The sequence below is a fragment of the Gallus gallus genome, chromosome 1 (genome assembly GCF_016699485.2).
Source record: "Gallus gallus isolate bGalGal1 chromosome 1, bGalGal1.mat.broiler.GRCg7b, whole genome shotgun sequence".
NCBI lineage: Eukaryota > Metazoa > Chordata > Aves > Galliformes > Phasianidae > Gallus > Gallus gallus.
In genome coordinates, this window is record NC_052532.1 from 136,757,398 (window position 1) to 136,781,587 (window position 24,190).

At 44.6% G+C, this 24,190-nt stretch overlaps 1 protein-coding gene across 1 annotated transcript in view; it reads left to right on the top strand.

The window, feature by feature from the left end:
- SH3RF3 (SH3 domain containing ring finger 3) overlaps nt 1-24,190 on the top strand; it is a 231,622-nt gene that overhangs the window by 161,636 nt on the left and 45,796 nt on the right. Inside the window, exon 4 of the mRNA XM_015277864.3 lies at nt 13,660-14,007. Coding sequence (XP_015133350.1) covers nt 13,660-14,007 — 348 coding nt within the window. The remainder of the gene's footprint in view (nt 1-13,659; nt 14,008-24,190) is intronic.

The following is a 24,190-nucleotide window of genomic DNA, read 5'->3' on the forward strand; positions in this document are numbered from 1 at the left end:
ATTTTAATCTGACAAAAACAAGGGTGGCCATCAGCTGTTGCCTTTCAACTGTCCTGCCTTTGCCTCATCCATGACAACACTTTCCTGTAGCTTTACTTGTTCCGGGACAACTAGACTTCTGGCTGTGTGCTGAGATGGATTGGGGAACTCATCCCATTGAAAGCTACTCATTTAAGTTGTCATTGTTTTTTTAGTTTCCAGTCATATCTATTCCATCCTCCCATTTACTGCATAGGCACCTGAGCATTCATGTGGAAGTGTGAAGATGGGAAAGTAGGACATGTGGCATCTCACGCTCACCTCAGGAAAACATGACCAGGGCACCAGCCCTCACCCCACAGATACTCTTCAGGCAATGCTGCTGTTGAATTGTGCTCTAAACCATCACATCAAAACAGCGAGGTGAGGAACACGGGTCTTTGCACAAGCAACATCTTTTTTCCTCCTGGTCATCCCTCAATTTATCTGATTATTTTATTAAGCTGTAATTTTATGACAAAGCAGCACTAGATATTCTGTAAACAAAGCTAATCGTATTACCCTTGGTTTAAGTAAGGCTGGAGGGAGTGTCCTGCTCTAAATCTAACTTTGAAGTTTTCCGATCTGCTTGGACACAATTGAATCAAATCGACAGGAAATTTCATGAGAGAAGTTTTCTTAATAGAATTTTTCCATAACAGAATTTTTCTGGAAACCTTGGGACAAAGCAGGAGGCACACTAGAGCATTCAGGCAGTGGTGGGCTCATGCTGGAGATGTTCTCTTGCCCTGCTTCTCAGGAGAGGACACTGAGGGAAGAGGAAACTTTGTCCTGTTTTATTGTTTCTTGAGAAGAAAGCAGAAGTGGGGAAAGAACTCCTGGTTCAAACCCTGTCTTTACTGCTGTTCATGCAGATCATGAAGTTCAATTACATGTTTCTTGCTGGGGATCTGCTTGATTCCTTTCCTCTGATCTGTGTCTACTTCAGCAGCAGAATAAGGAATTCATAGTGATGTTTTCCTCATCTCCCTTTTCTCTCTTTTCCTAGGCCAGGAGGAAAGTCTGTGTGCCTTTCCCTTTGAGGACAGAAATAATGGCCATGGTTTCGGTCTAGTACTTAGAGAGGAATGCTCCTTCTGAGTAAATCCTAAATCCTTTTCTTTCAGTAGAGGCATTTCCCAAGAGAAAAAGTGCCTGCTTTTTCCTTTCCCTTGATGCATGAATTATTGGGATGGAAGGAGAGCTATAAAGTGCTCGTCATTCCATTCCTGGCAGTACCCTGAGCCATGACCTGATCTGGGAGCTCTTGGTGTGGCAGCTTGGTGGCTTTTCTTCAGCAGCTGCTTGGGCCCATGTGCTGCTTCAAGTGCTGCTTCAAGCTTTTGTCCCTGTTGGCACAAGACTGTTCCAAAGAGCATAGTTCAAGGTCGTAGCAATGGCAGTTCCACACCACTCCAGAGATGAATCTGCCTGCTTTTGCATTGAGCAATTTATGCTCAGTATATACCCGGGGTTTCCACGCAGCATGCTGTCAGAGTTAAATACGTTACTGTTCCCTCTTGGCCATTGATTAAAGAGGGATCAATGTGCTTTTGCACCAAATTAGAAAGACAATGCCAATTGTCAATGTCAAATTAGAAAGACAATTGCCAATGGCAGTTGCATCCTCACACCTGGCACCATTCACCCATATATCTGGCAATTCTACCCAGTCTTTGGCCAACCTGACTGCTTTTCATCCAGAAGGATCAAACTCTGATCATCACGTACCTTGGCTATGGCTGCGTCCTTTCTGCATTCGTAACAAATGTAGACCTGACTTACTTATGACCGTCCAGATTGCTCATCTTCTGCCACTTCTTTCCCTCTGATGGATCACTTTTGCTGTCCTGTTGAACACATACAACTTGTCCATACTCGCCAACCTTTGATTACTCATTTCTTTCTCTATCTATTGTCTTTAATTTACTACTGAAAGATAAGTTCCTGCCTTTGATCAGTCAGTGATTCCAATCCTTGGTCATTTTTCTCAAATTCTTGTTTTCTTCTGTAGTGCTGTGTTCTTCATTGTAAAAAAATGCTTCAAAAACATCTGGGCAGCTGCATCAGCATTGCTCCTTTAGACTCTTGTATGAAATTGTTCTTGACTATGATGGTTACAGATTTATCATGTCCATTGTCCTTTGTCCCTCCCCTTGGAAAGACTGTCTCATTGTATACTTTGTTTATATATTATGTTCTGCCCACATCTTTAATCATACTTTCTTTGGGACAAGAGCTATCGTTATGCTCTCTGTTTATGTAACACTACTTGCATTGGAGTTGTCATCCGTGGTGGGAGTTCTTCAGCATTTAATGGCAAAATTAATATGTATTATTAACAAATGTCTCTGTGACTGCATCACATGGTTTGGTCAGTTTGCAAAAATTGAGTTCCCTCAGGACAGCTTGTTTCTCTGCCTGCAGAATGTAGGTGCAACCCAGGGCAATCCGTTCTCAGGAAGGAATGCGCTAGGAAAATATTTGGGCCTGAGTATTTCAACAGACGGGAGGGGGGAATAAAAGCCAGTGTTTGTGCACTTTCAGAAAGATTTCCTACTGCGCAGGTTTTTTGTTAGCCCATTAATTTTGCCATCTCAGAACTGAAGCAACATGGCCTAGAGCAGTGGTTTTCCAAATTCCTTCCAGTTGTAGCATACTAACATAAACAGCATTTGCATATGGATGTCATAAAAATGACTAATGTCGGCAGTCATCGTACTTTATTGCAGTAATGTGGCACATGTGCCCAAGCATCCTAAGGGATCTGCTCAGAGGTGCTTAGTGCTGGGGAAGTGACATTCCCTAGGCCTAGCAGTGACAGACAGCAGAGCATGCATCCAGCTTCCTGTGTGCACAGGAGGAAAGGTGCTAGCTGTTTCACTACGTGACTCAACAACACTGGGTGCATATCCTTTGCCCTTAATGAGAAATTAAATGCTGGAGGTTGAACAAACAGTGTTTTCTAGTTTGCTAGCAGAATGATCAGTACGCTCCTTAACTGCAGCCAGTGGCAAGTCAGTCGAAAGTCTGACCTCGAATGTGTACCCAATCATGTTGTAATGTCTTCACTTCTCCAAAGAAGGCTGCAAATGGTTCCTCTAGTCAGGGGGCAGTCAGTCACGCCGTGAGTGTGAGGCTGAATGCTGCCGTTTTCAGTCAAGAGTTTGCAGAGTCGAGGGAATTTGTCACAGTTCAGCCTTGTTGGATTTTCCTTCCAGAAGATGAGGGGGGAGGATTGTGAACCCAATTACATCACCATGTTGCAAAGGAAACACACTTTCATCTCAGACTGGCTTTCAGAGCCGTCAGCTACCGCTCAGGCTTCCTGCATGATGAGATGTGCATGATTACAGCCTATGCCACAGCCGCTGCTTCCAAGTGCCCTCCCAAATTGTTACCCGCCTTTTCCCAAATATGACAGAAGTATAAAGGAGTCCAAGGTAAAACAGCCTTGTGTGAAAACTGTTTAAAAATAATTGCTCACTGCATAGAGGGAAGAAGGATGTAAAGTAGCGCACCCGCTGAGGGAAAAGAGAGCTCTGCTGCTGTACCAGGCATCATCTCTGTGGGATGGAGGCACTTTAAACGCACAAGTAATTTCAAGCAGTTTTCACTGTAATAGACACAGGATAGGACAACTGTGAGATGCAAACTCAGGCTGGTAAGTTACACCTCTCTCAGAACAACTCTTTCTTTATTCCATCCATGAGCAAGGGCAAGAAGACCTGTCATGGGACAGTCAGCGCATCCTGGTTTGCTGCTGCCCATCACGACCACATGTAGTTCATTTCACATTTCACAGGAATGCCTCAAAACTTTCCCTCTTGGCAGTCATCAGACATCCAGGTAGCACAGCAGTACATCATGTCTCAAAATCTGTACTTTCACCTAGATTGGCAAATAGCACACCCAGAGACTGGACACAGCTCTTCAGTGATGCAGCAGCTTTCACATCTGGTGGCTGGCATCCTTTAAAATTGGCTACTCCAAGGGTATCACGCAGTGTGACCCCAGAGCTGCTTCTGTGACAGCCCTGCTTTGTAGCCAACTCTAGCAGGAGCTCTGTGCACACAGCATCTAGCTATATAGCCCCATGGGGCGTTATTCTGTTGCAACAAGCTTGTCCCACATCCAAAAGTCCTTCTCTGTCTCGTGTCTGGAAAGCAGTACGCAATCAAAAATGTCTCTCCTATATATAGTACACACAGGGCAAAGACTGTTTATGGCAACCCTTTACTGCTGATGTCTGCTTGTTGCGCATGTACCTTGGTTCCTTTTACAAGCAATTGAACCAAAATATTTTCTTGCCATTTGCTTTCATTCTTCATTTCACTGCTTTATCAGAGATAGAAACAGAAGCACATTTATTTGTGTGCTATTCCCCACAGGTAATCTTCAGTGGCAGCACATAAAACTTAATTTTCCCCAATTGCATGAGATTTCTTATTTTACACAAAGTTGTAAATCACCTCAGCAAAGGCTCCTTGCTTCCTCGGTACAGGCAAAGGCTTGCAGTACTTGAAAAATGACTTTAGCTTTCCCAAATGCTCCTTGTATTGTTATTCCAAGGGCTTCTTAGATTTATCCAACTTCATGCTTTCTGTGGATAAAATTGTATGGTGTGGGGTTCATGAAGGACTTTTTCTCAGCATCCACCAGAACACTTTTGTAATCAAATTCAGAAAGGACTTCAGCATCTATATCTATCTTAATGTTTCTTTCATTCATTTCCTTTTTCACATTACACTGGAAGTTACTTCCTTTAACAAAGACTTTATAATATTTCTGCTTCTTTCACAACAACTCTGAACATTACAAATACAGTTTCTTCAATCACAGTGTTTCCAGGAATGAACCTCAGAGAATGAGCAGAAGGGCATGATGTGGTGTCTAGTGGATCCATGCCACAGTGCATACAGCGGAGGTCCATGCAGCAATGTGAGCACAGTATTACCTGGTCTGCAAATTCATTCATAATTACTTGGGGTCACACACCATATTTTGAAAGTTACTTGCTTTGAGACTCACAGGCTTGATGTGTGCATTGACCCTAAAGAGATCCTCTGCCTGAACTGCTGGTATTTAACCTGTTAATTTTCAGTTAATTAAAAACGTTGTAGGTATTGTTGAGCATCCAAGAAAACATTAGCACCAGGAGCCTTGTGCAACATGAGGGAAAGAGGTAGAAAGTTTCCAGAAAACACTGAAAACATGAGGTTTGGCCCTCCTTAAAGCAGGTAGGCTCTGCAGGTATTACCTTGAGATCACTTGCCATTCACACAGCTTTGCTCCAGGAACTGCAGGATCTTTCCTAGCCCATGCTGTGGCTTTGACATCCAGCTGGCTCAGCTTTTGTAAGCAAAGGTGTTTCTAGATTTCCGCACAAAGCTGCCTCGGAGTGTTTCCCCTCCTCGCAGTATCTGGCCACAACTGTAAAGGGCTCATACAGTTGCTGGGCATCAGTGAGGCAAGGGGAGTACACCTGAATGGCTTCTGTCGCTGTGCACATGGACACCTGTACTCACAGATGCACAAAGGCTTTCTGTTTAGAGGGAGGCTCAGTGTAGCCAGAAACCCTGTAGCTTCCTTTCACAAAAATGGTGATGTCTTAGGTCTCCAGTGGCTATTTCTGTGCTCAGGGGCATGCAGCCCAGAGTCCACGTACCTGGACTGCAGCCTTGGTCATTTTTGGTTTTTTTTTTAGATGAGAAATATGATCTAGAAAACAATCTTGTGGTGGACATCTTGTCAAAACTAGGATGTTCTAGGGGAATGCTTCAGTTCCGATTAATTTCATTTTCTGATGATAAACCAGTTTGTCAGCGAACTCCTCACAATCTCCAACATGGTCTCTGCTGGTGCTGAAATTGGTGCCAGATGGGCACCAGACCTTCCACCGTTGAAAACAGCTGGAGTTTTGCCACTGACTTCAAAGGAATTAGGATGAAGCCCATGAATTCACGACTGCGCTTCTTATATAGCTTTCTGAATAATTTATAAGCAAAAATAGGCTGGATTCTCCCAATCTTTCTGATGTTGAGTAAAGCTGTATTTGGTTACTTTTCTTGATTTCAAAGGAGCTTTGGTTCCATCGTGAGCATCTTGTTATGAAAAATGGTGTCCGTAGAGGACAGACAGGAAGAGAAGAGAAGGAAATCCTCAGGCACATTGAAGATGCACGGCAGATCTGAGATTCAGAGATGACAGATCAGAGCAGAATAGTCCTCATACTTGGAGCTGAAGGCTAGATAGCTAGAAGTGGGGAGGGATGCAGAAAGCATACCTCTTTTTGATGAGTTCATCTATTTTTAATGCCATTGCATTTAGTTTTTTCTGCTTTCTTCTCAGCAATTTGGACGTTAGTTTCCATAAGGTTGCTCCTGGGCAGACTTTGCAGCAGACTACGCATTTTTCTGGGACTCACCAAGCCATGTGTTTGTTCTCTTTCACTGTGAACAATTTTCCATCTTAAAACTGTTTGGGAAAAAGGGGAAAGAAAAAAAATTCCCAGTTCACCACCCAAGGCTTAGTGTTTACTTCTACTGCACGCATCATTTATTTTCATTCTGCAAGATCATGATGACACGCTCGTCCAAGCACATGCTGTTCTAATATGCTACATTCCTTCGGCCTCTCAGTGCGTTAGAAGTGACATTGCTGCTAAATGAAGAAGGTCTTGTAAGACAGGGAAATAGATTGCTGAGTACCGTTGCCTCCCAAGGAACCATGTTGTAGGCAGAAATGATTGGCTTGTTTTTTCCAGACTCCACACAAATGTGTACATATACGACCCTGACTAGGAAGGCTATCTGCTAGGTGGTCATATGTTTCAGGATTTCTCTTCCTTCCTTGAAACATGCTGACATTTTATCAGGCTTTTGGAAGAGGCAGCAGGGCTCAGGTCTCAGGCTGTGAGCAGAGGAACAAGACACTTGCAGAACGGGATGTGTCCTAGCAAAGTATTGCTGCAGCTATCATGCCCTGTGAATGTGTTTGAGCGAATGCCTTTATTGCTCCTCTTGCATTTTCTGGGCACATGGAGTGACTCTACTCTCAGTCACAGCGTGGGGTTTCAGAAATCTGTCTTCTGTGATGGCTGAACCACTTGCAGAAAATCTGTTCCACATTTGCTTGTTCCTCCCTGGCAATAAATTAGAAAAGGCAATACTGGATCGTTACAGAAATGATTAACACAAAAACATTCAACAGTGCTTTGTTTTAGCTATAATATTTTCTCTTAAACTGTGCCTTACTAATGATTCTTCATTAAAAGATGGTGCATGAGTAATTGAGATAGGGTCATGCAGCTTCTGCCCAATGGAGAACTTGGGAGGTTTCCTCTAAACATTTTAAAATCTGAACTTATGAAACATATACAAGATGAAAAGTATAGATGCATTCAGTATGACTTAGAGAAGAGCCTTTGGCACAGCTTAGTCTGCTAATATCCCATTAGTAAACCCTTGGAAGTGCTGTGTGTTGCCTGTGCTAACTTACCCGATGAACATTTAAATATGAGGCAAAGTGTTACATACGTACATTTCTTCTAAGGCCCATTTGAGTCAAAGGGTGCTTTTGCTACTTGGCTCCACTAGAACAGAGGCTGTAGCCTGCATTTGCCAGTAGGGGTAACAAGGAGAAAAACTGCTTTAACTTTCTGAAATGCTGCTTTCTGGAGATGAGAATGCTTTTACAGTCCTGTCATGAGACTAGCAGGGACAGGGGTTCCTGTATAGTTATGCCCTTATACTTATTTAATAACCTCACTGTGTTTCAAAGCATACATTATAATACTAGCAAAACCAATTTAATGAGGGCATAAGAACTTAATATTTCCTGAAAGTAACTACTCTGAACGGAAAGCACAGTAATAAATTCAGACTGCCTTATTTTAATCACAAAATCAGCTCTGGAACATGAAGTTGCCAAAGTTTCTGCAAGGCATGAAATAGGGCTGTGCGTGATCCTCTCAATATTTATGGACTGTAAATTATAAAAATTAGCAGTCCCCGGGTAGAAGTATTTTTGGTATTTCAGAAAGGCATTGTGAAGAACTTTTATGAACTATCTTAATTTTTATTTCTTCTCCTCTCATTGATTCCTCTCTGAAACCTTAAGCACGGTGCCTTCTTTTGTTTCAGAGCAGTTTATTCTTTTTATCAGATATTCACTGAACTGGGGACTTTTGCAAACTTTCAAAGGGGGCCTGAAGTAGTGCATTTTTGGTCTTAAATCTGTATTTGAAGAGCACCATCCTTTGGCCAGTTCTTCCTATAGAAACAGAAAAAATCTTACAGAGCAAAGGAACCAGTGTTTTCCTGTGAGCCCTAATAAACAGCACTTTCTGGTTCAGACTGGCGCCAGTCTAATAAAATACTCAAGCACGTGCGTAATGCTGAGAATGTAAGCAATCCTTCCTTATTCAGAAAAGAATGACATTTTAGTCTTACTCGAAGCAGTTTGGTCTGTGCCCAGCCTGAAGCCTGCACCCAAGTATGTTGTGAAACCAGAAACAGTGAAGGGCCACCTCTGTGGCAGGTCAGGTGTCAGTCACGAGTGAATCCTTTACCCATTCCTCATTGCCTAGAAAACTAAGAGCGTTCAACAGCAAGTACCTACTGTCCCTTCTCTTGGAGAAGACCGTGCCATCTGGAACTGCACCAACCCAAGAGCTGCTGTGGTGGCCACTGTGTGTCATAAGGGCCCCTGAAGGTCTCAGCTGCACCACAGCCATTTGCCACTACTATGGGTTAGCAAACACTCTGGGATATCTGTTGGAGGAGATGCAGTGGCTGAGTTTTGCCATTACTACTTGCTTAGGGATTAGTCACAGAAATTATGATGACATTGTCCTTTTCATTTTGCTGGTGGGTATAAGAAAAACTGGATATAAGAAAAATGCTTTTTTTCAATAAATATGGTGAGGCACTGACACAGGTTGCCCATAGAAGCAGTGGATGCGGCTTCCCTGGAGACACTCAAGGTCAGGTTGGACGGGGCTCTGAGCACCCTCATGGAGCTGTAGGTGTCCCTGTTCATTGCAGATTCATTAGGCTAGATGGCCTTTAAGGGTCCCTTCCAATTCAATGATTCTATGATTCTGTTGTTACAACCAACAAGTAAATGACCAAAATGCTGCCATTACAGACCAGAACAGTAAAAGTTAAACTTGACCTAGTCTCCTGTACGCCCATCTTGTTCCATAATAAGTTCCACAGTAACAATTTGTTTTTCTGACTAAAGCTAGGATTAACACTCTCCCTCAGTGTTTCATTTCACCTTCTGTGTGACAGCATCCCTTAGCAGCCACATGGGTTGGTCACGTAGGGTTTTGCCTTCCCAGGGAATGCAGGGCTTCTGGGAGTGTTTACCTGGCATGGTGTTTGAAGCCAAGCCCTATCCCACTGAATTGTATCCTGAGTTTTCTGGGTTGTCCTATTATTGCAGTCTCAAGGACATTTTACGATTTGGGATTAACTGGGCCAGAATTTCAGAGGAGAGATCAGAAACAAGCAAGAAAGCTGCACTCCGGCATTAGGGTTTGTCATAAGAGCTACAGTCTTCAGAAATGTCACATTCCTGAGACTGACTGTGGGTCAGAACTTTCCATTAAGCTTCTCCTCTGGAAGCAGATCTGCCTGAAGATCGGATGACAGACACCAGAAAGCCATGCTTGTTTACATAGTCAGAGTTTAAAATAAGAAATTTGCAGTCATGTTTATGTTAAAAAAAGGGTTTCTAAAAGTTCTTTGTGAAGGGACAGCATAATTTGCTTTTACGAAGTAGTAAGCAGAACCTTTTCTCTGGTGCTCATAGCCTATTTGGGAAGTACTTTCCAGCATCCGTGGGCAAAGCTGTTTAAAAACAGAGTTCTCTACAAAAATAAAGTGGTAAAGCTATAAAGCATTTGTTATCTTGGCAGGCTACAATAATTTTTTCTCAGTATTTCAGGAAGACTTTGACATTCTCCAAAGTTCATTAGCTTGACTGTTTTGAGAAGGGGTTTTCTTCTTGCCTTTAATCTTCTACCAATAGTGAAAATGACTTTGTTTATATCAATATGAGGCTGTTTTTTATCACCCTTTGTTTAGATGCTAGGTCTCTTATTGACCTTTTTAACTAGGTTTTACTGTGAACAGAAGAGTAATGGGTTTTGTTGTTTTAAAAAGAACAGTCTCATTGTTAAGCTGGATTCCAGCCATCGGGATTTATTATCTAATTCTTAAAAGACGAATCAAAGTTTTGATACTGAGAGCTGGAGCACTTTGTGTGAGTGGGGCACTGCTGTAAATTCAGGAAATTCTAATTTTTTTTTTAACTCTTCGTATTTTCTTATGTCGAAGAGCTAAAATATATTCCTATCCTGCTTTAGGTGGACTAGCAAAGAATTTCCTCACCCTCTCTTGTTGAAAAGTATTAGGAGAATTTGATGTCTTTCTCCTCCTTAATATTCCAAATAATCCAACTAGACAATCTCCATCAGTTGGGTAAGCGGAGCTGTAACACCTACTTAAGGGAGGGGAACCATCTGGATTTCCTGCAACTTGGAGCCTGCTGGCAAATATTAGGTTGTACCAATTTAGAGCATGATGAAGTGGGAAATAATGGACATTCTTGGAGAATCTGAAATGGGATCAGCTGTTATTGGCAGAAATTGGCAGGTGCAGTGCACTATGCTGACTGTAAGCATGATCTCACATTGGAGAGTGCAGCTGGGAAAATGGCCTGCTAATTGAATGGTAGTAGGTCTCCCAGGGCTCTGACAGCCATGGAGCATCGCTAATTGGAGGCTCCTGTTTGCCTTGATGGTGGCTGTCACTGGACGAAGGAACCTGCAGGTTGCTATTTCTCTAGGTGCTGCTGTTTGTTGCCTTTTTGTGGAAGTGAGTCCTCATGGAGTCAGAAGTACTCTCAGACTTAGGAGGGCTGGCACGAGGCTGGCGATATCTATTTCTCATTTGTGTTTGCAGCATGCTGGCAGTGATTTGGAGCCATAAAAGCCTCTCAGTTACACATTTGTTTAACTGTGCACTTGTACTGTTATCTTTTCCATCCCTCTCTTCTCCCTTCTTGTATTCACTTGTAATAGGTTTATAAATTGGCTTGACAGCAAGTAGCAAGTATTCCTTTTTTGGGGAGCCCAAGGAGGCCTTGTCCTTGACTGAGTTTTTTGGATGCGGCCATAATTCATGCAGTAGTTATAGAAAGAAAAATAGCCTAGTTTTGGTCCAGAACAGTACCACGTGTAGCTCTGGTTCATGTGGGTCTCAGAATAGTAGTGCACACAAAAGCGTGCATGCGTTAGCCATGGCTTTGTTTTTCATATGTTGTTTTTATTCATTAAATGCAAACATATTGCATTGCATACTAATTTGATGCAAAGGTCTCCTGGCAAAATGTGGCATTTTCCCTCAGCTGTTAGCACCCCTCGAGGGAGGATCTATTGGAAATGAGTGCTGTGCAGATAGTGCTGCTGCTGCCTGCAGGGTGTACTCCATGTATCATGCAAACATAGAATCACAAAACGGCTTGGTTGGGAAGGGACCTTAAAGTTGCCTTTGTGGCCAAGAAGGCCAGTGATAACCTGAGGTGTATTAGAAAGTGTGTGGCCAGCAGGTTGAGGGAGGTGATCCTCCCCCTCTACTCTGCCCTGGTGAGGCTACATCTGGAGCACTGTGTCCAGCTTTGGGCTCCCCCCGTTCAAGAAAGACAGGGAACTACTAGAGATAGTACAGTGGAAGGCCACAAAGATGATTATGAGAAAAGGCTGAGAGACCTGGGGCTGTTCAGCCTGGAGGTGACTGAGGGGAAATCTTATCAATGCTTATAAATATATACAGGATGGGAATCGAGTGGATGAGGCCAGGCTCTTTTCAGTGGTGCCCAGTGACAGGACAAGGGATAACAGGCACAAACTGGAACACAGGAAGTTCCACGTGAACATGAGAAATAACTTCTTTCCCTTGAGGGTGACAGCACTGCAGGCTGCCCAGAGAGACTGTGGTGTCTCCTTCTGTGGTAAATTCACAGCCTGCCCTGACGGTTTCCTGTGCAGTCCTGCTACAGGGAACCTGCTTTAGCAGGGAGTTAGACTAGATGATCACCATAGGTCCCTTCCAACCCCTATAATTCTGAGATTCTGTGATCATCCAGTCCCAATCTCCTGCCATGGGCAGGGCTGCCCCCCAGCAGCTCAGACTGCCCAGGGCCCCATCCAACCTGGCCTTGAATGCCTTCAAGGATGGGGCACCACAGCTTCTCTGGGCAGCTGTGCCAGTGCCTCATCACCCTCTGAGTAAAGAATTTCCTCCTACCGTTTAATCCAAATATCCCTTCTTTTGGTTTAAAACTGTTCCCTCTTGTCCTATCACTGTCTGTGCAAAAAGTCACATTTCATCTTTTATGTAAGCCCCCTTTAAGTACTGGAAGGCTGCAGTGGGGTCTCTCCAGAGCCTTCTCTTCTCCAGGATGAACAAGCCCAACTTCCTCAGCATTTCTTCATAGGAGAGATGCTCCAACCCCCTGATCACCTTTGTGGCCTCCTCTGGACCCCCTCCAACTGTGTGTCTAAAAACCATCCCATTCTGTGAGAAGTAGCTTGCCTGTATAGGAGGTGAGAAGCCTTTGGCATTTTTAGGCATGAGGTATCTGGAAACGTGAACTGAACAAAGAACTGTGGGCAAAAAGCTGGTCTGGACATCCCAGTGACGTACTCTCTCTGTGGATTTCAGACTAAGTTATAAACCCATCATGTGGACTGATTATACAAACTCTTTAAGCTGTATCCCAGACAGTTCTTTCAGGGGCCATCATGCTTCTCTCCAGCTGACATGGTACAGTGGGAAGAATGCCTTCATATTGCTTTTGCCTGGGGATAGCCTGCATGAGGTTGGAGGCAGGGAGAGGAAATCAGAAGGGTTTGAAGTTGTGCACTGATTTGTGATGTCTGGTGCCTCAGTGCCTGAGACTCCCCCTTGCCTGGGTTTGGCCACCCCCACCTTGGTGACCAGCATCATCCCCTTGCTGGGACTGGAATGCATGCAGGCTCAGCATCCCTGTTGCATCCCTTCTGTGGGGAAAGGATCGGGGTGCTCAGATGAGAGTGGCCTAGGTGTGGCCACCAGCAAGCTCTGATGGGTCATTAATGTCCCTCATTCTTTCTCTTTTATTTTTATTTCTTTTTCTACCTCTTCTTTTTGCTTTTCTGTTTTCCTTTTCTGCCTCTTTTTCATTTTCTTCTTTTTCTACCACCTTCTTTTTCTTTCTTTCCTTGTTTTTTTTCCTGCTTTTTCCCTTCCCTTCCCTTCCCTTCCCTTCCCTTCCCTTCCCTTCCCTTCCCTTTCCTTCCCTTCCCTTCCCTTCCCTTCCCTTCCCTTCCCTTCCCTTCCCTTCCCTTCCCTTCCCTTCCCTTCCCTTCCCTTCCCTTCCCTTCCCTTCCCTTCCCTTCCCTTCCCTTCCCTTCCCTTCCCTTCCCTTCCCTTCCCTTCCCTTCCCTTCCCTTCCCTTCCCTTCCCTTCCCTTCTTTTTGCCCTTCTTTCTTCTCCTGCCACTCGTTTTCCTTTCTGTTCCTTTTTCCTTTCCTTTTCTTCCTCTGCCTCCATTCCTTCCTTCTTCTCTGTCCCCTTTCCCTGACTGCAGCTCAACGACTCCGCCAAGCAGCTCATCGAGATGGACAAGACTTGCTCAGCAGCCGCCGCTGGCTGTGAGGCACCACCAGACCCAGCTGCCGCAGTGGGACTGGGGCCATGTCCCACACCAAGCAGCGCGGGGGCAACGGCAGCAGCTCCACGGCCAGTGGAGGGCAAGAAGAATGCCAAGAAGCGGCACTCCTTCACCGCCCTCAGCATGACCCACAAGTCCTCCCAGGCTGCCAGCAACCGGCACTCCATGGAGATCAGCGCTCCCGTCCTCATCAGCTCCAGTGACCCACGGGCAGCCGCCAGGATTGGGGACCTAGCACACCTGTCCTCCAGCGCTCCTGCCCAGGTAAGGAGTAAGGGACTGTGCCCGGCCCTGCAGCTTGGAGGGCATGGCTGAGGGCTGCTTCACCTCCTCCAAAACAACCCGTGCTAGAGCCAGCTGCTGCAGGGCACTGTCTCTCTTGTTTGAAAGGATTTAGCACAACAGCTTTTCCTGTCCATGCATTAATGTGTGGGCAGGCATGGTGAGCTGGAGAATAAGGCCAAATCATTTTAGGTTTGATTCAAAGAAAAATGGAATAAAGCATGTTGTTGAAGGCATTGTCCAGATGCCTCCTGAACAGGCACAGGACATCAGCCACCTCTCTAGAAAGCCTATCCCAGTGTTTGACCACCCTCATGGTAAATAAATGTTTCCCAATGCCAAGTCTGATCCTCTTCTGGTGCAGTTTTGTGCCATTCCCTTACATTCTGCCATTGATTCCCAGGAGCAGAGCCCAGCACCTCCCTCTGCTTCCACTCCTCAGGGAGCTGCAGGAAGGTCACCTGAGGTCACCTCTCAGCCTCCTCTTCTCCAGCCTAGACAGCCCAGTATCTTCAGCCTCTCCTCACTTAGGGCATGCCTTTCAGCATTGTTGCCAGCTTTGGTGCCCTCCTCTATATGCAGTTATTGGCTACATTAAAAAAAAACCAACCAACCAACCAAAAAAACCCAATCCTACAGTATGTATATCACTTTCTGTTATGGAGAGGGATAATATTGAGTGATCCTGTTGTCCTTACTCCAGAGTGTACTTGCTCCCACTTAGGGTGACATTACCAGTATGAACTTCATGTGCTTGGTACACATCAGGGACAAAAAAAATTTGTAGAGCAATTATTTCCATACAGATCACTGGAAGACAAACAATTGTGCTGTAGTTTGGCAAGTAGCTGGTACCTGGTTAGCAACTGCTGCCCAGAAATGTTCAACAAGGTATTAGGCAGGTACACGTGCTGATGAGTAGCCCTTCACTTCTTCCCTGCTCAAAAATCCCAGCAGATCCAAAGGACTTCTGGGCTGCTGCTGCCAAGGGATGGGCAAAGCAGGAGCAAAGCCCCTGGGGACATGCTGAAATCCTGTGCAAACACCCACTACTTACACTGATAAGGGAATCCAAATGGCAATTTGCAGTTTGGAGGTGTAGAAGAAAACGGAGAATAATAATAGTCCCAAACCTCACTGTTGAAGAGTGTGAAGGTGAGGATACAGCCCCCGCTGGAAGCGATGTGTGTGCCAAGATGTACTGGGACATCTGCGACTCAGTGCGAGCTCTAGATGGGAGTGAGGGTCCCAGGCTCGTCAAGTAAATGACACCCAGGTTTTTGGCAGTCACAGTGACACATTTGGACTTTGCAGAGATGTGACAGTCTGTGGCTTTTCTGTTCTTATACTAGTGGAAGAGAAAAGCGTGCACACGCTTTGCCAGAGTCATGTGAAGGCTCATTCTAAGCACAGTACAAAAATTAGACCAAAAAGCAGAAAGTGCTTTAATTACCCTCCTCTGCTTTGGCAGAACAACTGGTATGCAAAGCCCTGCTCATTTCGCAGACTGTGGTGTCTGGACGCATGTAGTTGGGGCCAAGAAGGAATTGGTGTCCCCCATAGGAGCTTTAAATGCATGTTGAAGGGAGATTAGCTGGGTCCTTCACACCAAGAGAAGAGCATGAAATCTGTGTCATGGTGAGAGGCACAGCTAGGGCTGGAGTGCAGTGAAGCCAACCCAGTGGGGACAGGCAAACACAGTGACAGTGCTGTAGTTCCAGTTCTTCTGCTTCAGGACTCAGATCAGGCAAGCAGGCAAAGCAGCTGGGGACAAGCCTCTATCACTGCTGGCCAAAGTGATCTTGGCCAAAAACCAGAGAGGGAAAGAAGAGTCTTGCTTGCTGGTCTCAGCCTTGGAGAAAAGAGGTTTATCAAATCATTAAGGTTGGAAAAGACCTCTAAGGTCATCTGGTCCAACCTCCAGTGCATCTCCACCATACCCTCATAACCACGTCCCTCAGTGCCACATCCACACGTTACTTGAACATCTCCAGGGACGGAGACTCCACCACCTTCCTGGGCAGCCTGTGCCAGTGTATCACCACTCTTCTGAGAAGAAATATTTCCTAACGTCCAACCTGAACCTCCCCTGGTACAACTAGATGCCATTCCCTCTCATCCTGTCGCTGTTACCTGGGAGAAGATGCCAGTCCCCACCTCACCACAACCTCCTTTCAGGTTGCTATAGAGAGCAATAAGGTCTCCCTGAGCCTCCTCCAGATTAAACAATCCCACTTCCCTCAGCCACTCCTCATAAGACTTGTGCTCCAGACCCTTCACCAGCTTTGTTGCCCTTCCCTCTGTCAAAACATGCTATTGCAGTCTCAAGTATCCAGTCACCACTTAAGTGGCATTTGCATGTGTGAATACGTTTGTCTGCTCTTGGAGGCCTTACTATTTGCTGTGTGGTTTGAGGGATTTAAAGACTCACATTTTGAAACTTTGCTAAGAATCTATTGGGAAAAAACAGTATGGAACTGACATTCTCACTCTGTTCTCCTGACTGGAGGAGCAGCCTGAAGAAAAATGCCTCACTGCTTCAAGACTTGCAGTAAAATCACAAGAGCTACAAACATGACCTCATCTGCTTCCAGCCCTCCTAGAGAGGCCTGCAGAGAGCTCAGAATCTGCCTCTTGAAAAATGAGATTAAAATTGGGCATCTATATTTACGTATCTGTTAAACCCATAATTTTAGTGGTTGCATTTTAAATGAAAACATCAGAAATGCAGCTTCTTTTCTGCTATCTGCTGAGATCTGACAGCACTCCGAAACAATTAACGATGCTGCAGCCTCAGACAGAAGATTGACTCAGAATTTTTACTTTATCCAAGCATGGCTGAATGCCAGCCCAAACAGCACAAACAGTGGACCCCAGCACAGCCAAGTTGAGGTGTTTGGAGCAGCAAGAGTCTTGTTTTCAGACTGTTTTGTTCTTGAAGGCATTTGGTGTTTTTAAGGTGAGATGTCCTGTGTGTCTCATTAGGGATCTGACATGCTGACAACCCACGGGCTGGCTGTTCTGCTGGAGGGTTGCTGCCACCAAACAGCACTGAGCTCAGCCATGGGAATCAGGGTCACTCTCTCCTTCCTCCCTTGGGGATGGACCTGTCTGTCCTGCAAGTCGTCCTCACCGCCCTCTCTATATAACCATCTCAGGCCCCTGCTAGTCTGCAGCAGCAAATTTGGCCAAAGTATATTTTTTAATAGGGGGAAGAACAAATTTACAGTTTCAGTGCCGGCTGTCAAGCAAATTGATGGCTTTCTTTTCACCCTTAGATTTTAAATTTGGGTTACTGTATCTTTAAATAACATTCTTGAAATTTTCAGACACTTCACTGTTTGTTTAAATTCATCTCCTCATGAAAAGAAATAGAGGATTTTTGTTCAGCTTAGTAACTACATACCAGGATCAGTGATTAGCTGGAAGGGAGGTTCTGCCTTTTTAAAAAAGTTTGACATGCATTTTTTCCTATAGTCTATCCTTCGAACAAGCAGAAATCCCCATCCCTGGAGTCACTCAAGGCCAGGTTGGATGGGGCCCTGGGCAGCCTGAGCTGGTGGGGGGGCAGCCCTGCCCACAGCAGGGGTTGGGGCTGAGTGGGGCTGTGAGGTTCCTTCCAACTCAAACCATTCTGTGATACTGTGATTCTATGAATTCGGTCCCAGAAGCTCTTGAACAGCATCAGCTGTCCTACCTTGGGCAACTGGCCAGTGCCTGGTGGAACGGCCTTCCAAAAAGCGGTGTGCATTTCCCCATAGAACGGAGGCACTTCCATCTGGGGCACTTGCTTGCTTTCTGCAAACTGGAGAGGAAACAGAGATGTTAAAGGCTGTGGGAAGTTAAAATCAAGGTGCACACTTCAGATATTTCAGTAAACGTGCAATATATTGCACCCCTTAAAGGTTATGTCATGCATGGTACTGTATTCCTGTGGTTTTTATCGGTATTTGTGAATTGAAACCAGACTTTCATGCAGAGCTGACATGTTTTCTGTTTTTATGAGTTGTTAGGCTATAATAAGCCTCCTGCTTCTCCAGGAGGGCACAGATCTCTGTATCTTGAGCGCTGACATTCAGGCTGTAGTATGAAATCGTAGGCTCTGAAAGCACTTTTGCGTATTATTAATTCAATAATTGCAGACTACAGTCTTTTGATAACCATTCACTGTTCTTTAAGCAATACCTAGTCAACTGCTTCCCAATACCCAAGATGCATTTTGGGAGTCTAAAAGATATCTTCCTTGAGTGCCCACCTAGGGATGCTCAAAAGGAGGGTCAACTTCAGGCCACCTCAGATGGATAAAACAGTGACTGGGAAACCACAGTAGTCAAGATACAAAGAATTTATTTTCATTGAGGCAATGCTCAGATCTTCATTTCGCTTGCAGCCAAATTCATTCTGTGTTTTTTGTTGCATGCCAAGTGTCGCTCATTGAACACGAGACCACCATCTGAAAGGTGATAGCGTCAGTCCATTGTGCAGAATGCCCCATCATGGGTTTTTATTGAAGATGTGAGATGCCTGTGATGGAGCAGAAGCTGAATTAGGTTACAGGCTCAGAGGAGCTGCTCGTAACCGAGACTCCCAGGAGAGCAGGAAAGGTCCCCCCAGACAGCAATCATGCCTAGGCCTCAGGTGGCTCGTCCTGCTTCCATTTGCACCCCTTATGAATTATTCGTCCCTGCTGTTTGGAAAGGTCAGAGGTCAGGAGCACACCAAACACCCTGGTTTTCGGCAGAAAATGCTTCTCATGAATAATGAAGTGTGGCTGTGTGCACACCAGGACAGCAGCTGGGAGGGGAAGGAAGGATGCTCCTGGCAGGAGGAACTTGTGCGCGCATTTCGAACAACCCATCACTATGCACAGGAAATCCGCTTGTATCTGTGGGTGTCAGAATGGGCTCCTAACCGGAGGCCATATGTTCAGGAAAAGCTGAGAACAATGTCTTGCATGCTCCCAGTCCCAAGCAGCAACAGCATTTGAAATGAAAAATCTTCCTTGAAGTGTCTCCCTGTATAAATCATTTGGAAGTGTGACTCCTTATCAGTTACTTAGAAACGCTGGATTTTAGCTGAGAAAATGTAATAGCAGAACTCGGGTTGAGCCTTGGCTGATAGCCTAAATATGCTGGCCATGAGCAGCATACAGATTATATTTAAAATCCAGAGACTACGAACCTTGAATTTTCAAGAGCCTAACAGGCTCTGAGAAAAGAAGAGAAAGTCATATATTTTTCAGCTTTGGTCTGGAGTCCAAATTGTATCCAACCTGCTCTGCTGTTGGCTGGAGATGACAACGGTCTGGACATCCAGTGATGAGATTTAGACAGCTGAAACAAGTGGCAGCCATCTCAAGGGGCTGTGCTGGTCAGAATGGCAAGAGAAGTAATATTAGTTGGTCTGACCTGTGTTCCTCTTATTTGGATCCACATATGTCATGAAAGCAGTGTAAGGCTTTGCTGAAGTCTAACCTGCCTTGTATCGTAGTTTTCCTATTTTCCCAGTTCTACTATGAATTGCTTCCAGCTGGAGACAAACACTGCCTATTTGTTGCATCTCCATTTTAAATAACTTCATAGAGAACTATTGTTGAAGGGCTTTGGAGGTTGGAAGGAACTGAGTTTTTTAAGCAGAAGTTCAGGCAGGCATGCAAGCTGCATTTTGTATGCTACTAATAGGTCTTTCAATATACTCTGTGTATATCAGGATATATTACATTATTTGTCAAAATGACTGCAAACGAGACACATGAGCTGACAAAATCTATGGACTGATTACACGAGCTACTGAGGATCCAGGTCAAAGCACAATTCCCTACCAGAGTGAGACAATGTGGTCTCTTTATCCTGTAATTAGTCTCGTCATGAATATGTTTTGAAAGATTTTTCAGGAACCACAAAATCTAATTTTTGACTGAATCGAAGCAAAGAAGGCTGAGCTTTAGAAGAGCATTTATTCAACTGTGCATGAAATCCTCTTGCCTGTAAAACAAAAACAAGTTTGTTTTTCTTTCCAGCTACTCCTCAGGGTGCTAACCCAAAAACACTTTACCACTAAAATCATTTTTGCACAGGGGTAATCCCGAGGCTTCACACTGCCTGCCAGTCAGCTGCTGATTTGGAAGGCTCAAAAGCAAGCAAGGCTCTCTCCTGATATTTGCACTACACCACAAAGCACTGTCTGTCCGACACACTCCATGTGCACATGCATGACATTTTAGCAGAAGTGGCCGCAGAGTGTATTTTCCCTTCTTGTTTGTGTGGGATTTTTGTTTACTTGTTTACCACTACCATCTCTCTGGAGAAGAACTTACTACAGGAGCCACTGCACAGGATCCTGATAAGCTTGTTGTTCAATTATCAAGAGAATAATTATGAACTTGGGATTAAATTAATATCTTTTAGAGGTCAAGCCTTCACTTTAATCTTCCCTGTCCTTCTGTCTTTGAATTTTTTATGTTGCTTGATTCCAAAATTGTGAGAACCTATTTGCTGTAAAACCATTTAAAGCCCCAGGGGGGAGAGCTAGACACCAGTGCTTGGTGTTGAAAGGGTTACTCTGAGAGAAAACAAGACTGAATAAAACATAATTCTCTTGGTGCTCATCCCCATAATGCTTAATTAGGCCTCAGTTGGGGGAACCAAGTAGCTGAAAACCAGGATAATCAGCGCTCTTATGGATGGTGACGTCAGAGGAACATTTGGAAGGAGGTGGCAAAAAATATTTGGGTTTTTCTCTCCAATTCACAACCATCTTTAGACCGCAGTGTATTGGAAGCTCCAGGAATACATCTGTGTGATTTCTCCAGCCCTCTTCATAACACCGTGACCTATTCACAGAAGACACGCTCTAGAATTTCTAAGTATTAGGAGCCAAAAAATAATCAGGGCCAACAAGATGGTATAATATTCAGCCTGACCGCCATCCGCAGCCATAGATGCGCATTGTAAGAACCCCTCCGTAAATACTGAGTTTCATAAATTTAGCTCCAGTTTTGCAGGAAGAAACTGGAAATGTATGCAGCTATTTATGCAGCTGCAGCTGCCGTTGTTCATGGATATATTATTATTTTTTACACACATACCATTAGGGAAGAAAACGTCTTACTTCAGAGTTGGAAAGTCCGTTTCAGCTCCTGCTGTGGTAATTAGCATTTGATGAGGCTACTTGGTCTTACGTATAACACTTTCCATCAATACTTGGTGGCACCACCATGCATTAAGTGCTTATACATTATTTCTGGGAACATTAAGGCCCAGAGTGATTGCCACAGTCATTGTTTTATGGAGTCAAGTGAATTAGAGAAATGAGTCACAGGAATCTTAAAGGCCATTAGCCTATTTTTGTGGTGTTTCCAGAGGACGGTACATCAGCCTATGTGAGTTGAATGTTTGAATGTTTTTCTCTTATTATAAAGTAATACTAAAGAGAAATTTTAAGTAAGCTGTAAATATGCATTCAAGACATTAAAAGAAATTTCCCTGTGAATTAATGAATGTGATAAGTGCCCTGTGGTGAGACAGCGCCGGATTTGCTTTGAAGTCAAAATAGAGATTTCTGGTTGGTGATTTTCTCGACGATAGAACATTCACCTGATAGCAGCAGCAATTATTTTTCCATGAAGGCTGCTGCAACCTGCAATATCCCCGTACCCTGTACCTACTTTTATCATTGTCTTCATGGCTCCTATTCCCCTCGAAGACCAAGTCCTGTGCTTTTGCAAGACATTTCCCTAATCCCTGCAGGCACCATGTCTTTTCAAATTAAACAACAAACATGGCCTCAAAGTACTAGTGGGAATCTAAAATGAATCTACAAGGGAGAGAAAAAGGGTAGTTTATGCTGGAAGTCCAGAGTGCTAATCCTTCTGCTTTCACAGAGGTGTGGATAGGAGGAGAGAAAGGGAATGAATTTGAAATGAACTTCCAGCCGGGATGAGCAGTTATTACCTTTAATTTCCTGGTCTCTGTGGGCTTGTCAGTAATGTTTTGCCTGTCTGGTTGTTTTTAAATATATGTCAGAGCTGACACAAGCGGCAACAACATCTCAGTAGTGTATTATTTACTCAGGAGTATATGCTATAAACTGTAATAGAACTATATCATTACATATACATTAAAGCGTGATTTGTTTTGATGCTCCTGCAGTTCTCTTGTAAATAACACTTATGAGCTGGAGGAGGAATGAGACCCATCTGAGCTTAGGCATGTCGCAGTAGCTTCTGTGAAAGTTGCACTATTCATCCTCATCAGGAAATGTTGACCCTCGGGCTGCACAGTCATCTGGAAACTTCAGCTTTGTCAGCTAACTGTGGGTCTCTTTGTTTTGGATGTGACCCAAATGACGGTGCCATCATTTATTGAAATGTCTAAAAGCTGTATTGAGTCAGGTGGAAGTTCTACTTAACATTTAGAGTTCCAGGGTACAGTGGCATAACTCTGCAGCACATCGTACAAACACAGAGTGATTGAGGTTGGAACAGACCTTCAAGATCACCAAGTGCAGCCACCAAGTTGAGTCCCACCACTAAGCCATGTCCCTTAGGGCTGTGTCCACACATCTCTTAAGTGCCTCCAGGGATGGGGTCTCCACCATCTCCCTAGGCAGTCCTTTCCAGTGCCTGACCATCATCTCTGTGAAGAAATTATTCCTGACGTCCAATTGCAATTTCCCCTAGAGACACAGGAGGCCATTGCCTCACATCCTATCATTTACCACCTGAGAAGAAACTGACGCCCTCCTCTCTACAGCCTCCTTTCAGGTGGTTGTAGAGAGTGATAAGGTCTTTCCTGAGCCCCCCCCTTCTCCAGACTGAACAATCCCAGTCCCATCAACAGCTCCTCATACGTCTTGCTTTCTAGTCTCTGCATTGGAAATGAAGAAGCAAGGGCTGGTGTAGAGGTATCTGGAGGTGGTTCTCAGCATGCCTTTGTGCAGGCAGCTAGGCCAGATTGTCCTGGAGCAGAGAATTGCTGTTGAGCTGGGGACTTGGGTCATGGCGAGTCCATCTGGAGGATGCCAGATGGAAGGGATGAAATCAGATGTGGTTGTGTAGTGGCCTAAATACCTGGGGTGAGGGTTGGCAGGGTCTAACTCAGAAAGCTGCACACCATCACTAGGTAGATGTCCTCCTAAAGAGGAGTGTGATTACACAGCAGGCCTCGTCTGGAAGCTCAGTGGCCAAGCATTTAAAGGCATTAGAGGCTCATAAGGATACCGAGGGCCACTAAAAGGCATTTTCAGAAGTGAGTTCTATTACTTAGGTTGCACTAAAATCTGTGGGAATCAATCAGAGAAGTACTTCTTAGTGCCTCCCTCAGCAAACTCTGTGAGATGCCTGTTTTTATCAGTGCCTCTTAAAAACCTGACTGTGAGAGACACCTCCTCTCAGTAAGGCACAGTGACAGCCAGCAGCAGGGGTACAGGAAGTACGAATGTCCCAATGCTGCAGTGCTGGGGCCTCCTCTGTGTAATGTCTGTGCATTAGGCCATCAGAAAGGATGGATGAGTACACCGACTTCCCAAAGTTTATCCAGTACAGAACAAAAGAACGGAGTGTTGTCTCAGATTCCCATTCCCCTGAGAAAATGAAGAGGAAAGGAGGGCATGTTTAGTACCTTGTTCCTTAGATCCTGATAATGAAAGTACAACCTGGCTGTAGGGCATAAAGAAGGAGGAAAACAGTCCTGCTGCCCTCTGTGTGCTCCAGGAGAGCTGTCAGTGCAGCTACAGAGACTCACATAAAACTGTGGAAAGGGGAAGCAGAAAGTTAAGCTTTTAGCAAAGGTAATCAAAAGTGTAAGGCAATAATAGCTGAGTCTCTCACAATAGTCAGTGTCTACTAATCTTCTCAAATTATTATCTTGCAAAACAATCCTGCAGTATTGTATCTTGTAATATGAGCTAACTAGTTATAAATGAAACAGAGAATGGGAAGCCAGAAAAAGGGGGCTTAGAAAGCCTTCACCAACTGTGTCAGGAGCTGTAAAAGCAAAGCAGTGAACTTTCAGGCACGTAGCAGCAATCAGGCAGCCACTGAGAGAACTCATCACGGAGCATGGGGTGCATGGAGCTGCTGAGAACAGTGCTTGTCTGAAAGGCAACGCCAAAACACGAACAGATGAGCTGGATTCAGCACTGTATAAGGCCATTGGGTCCTGTG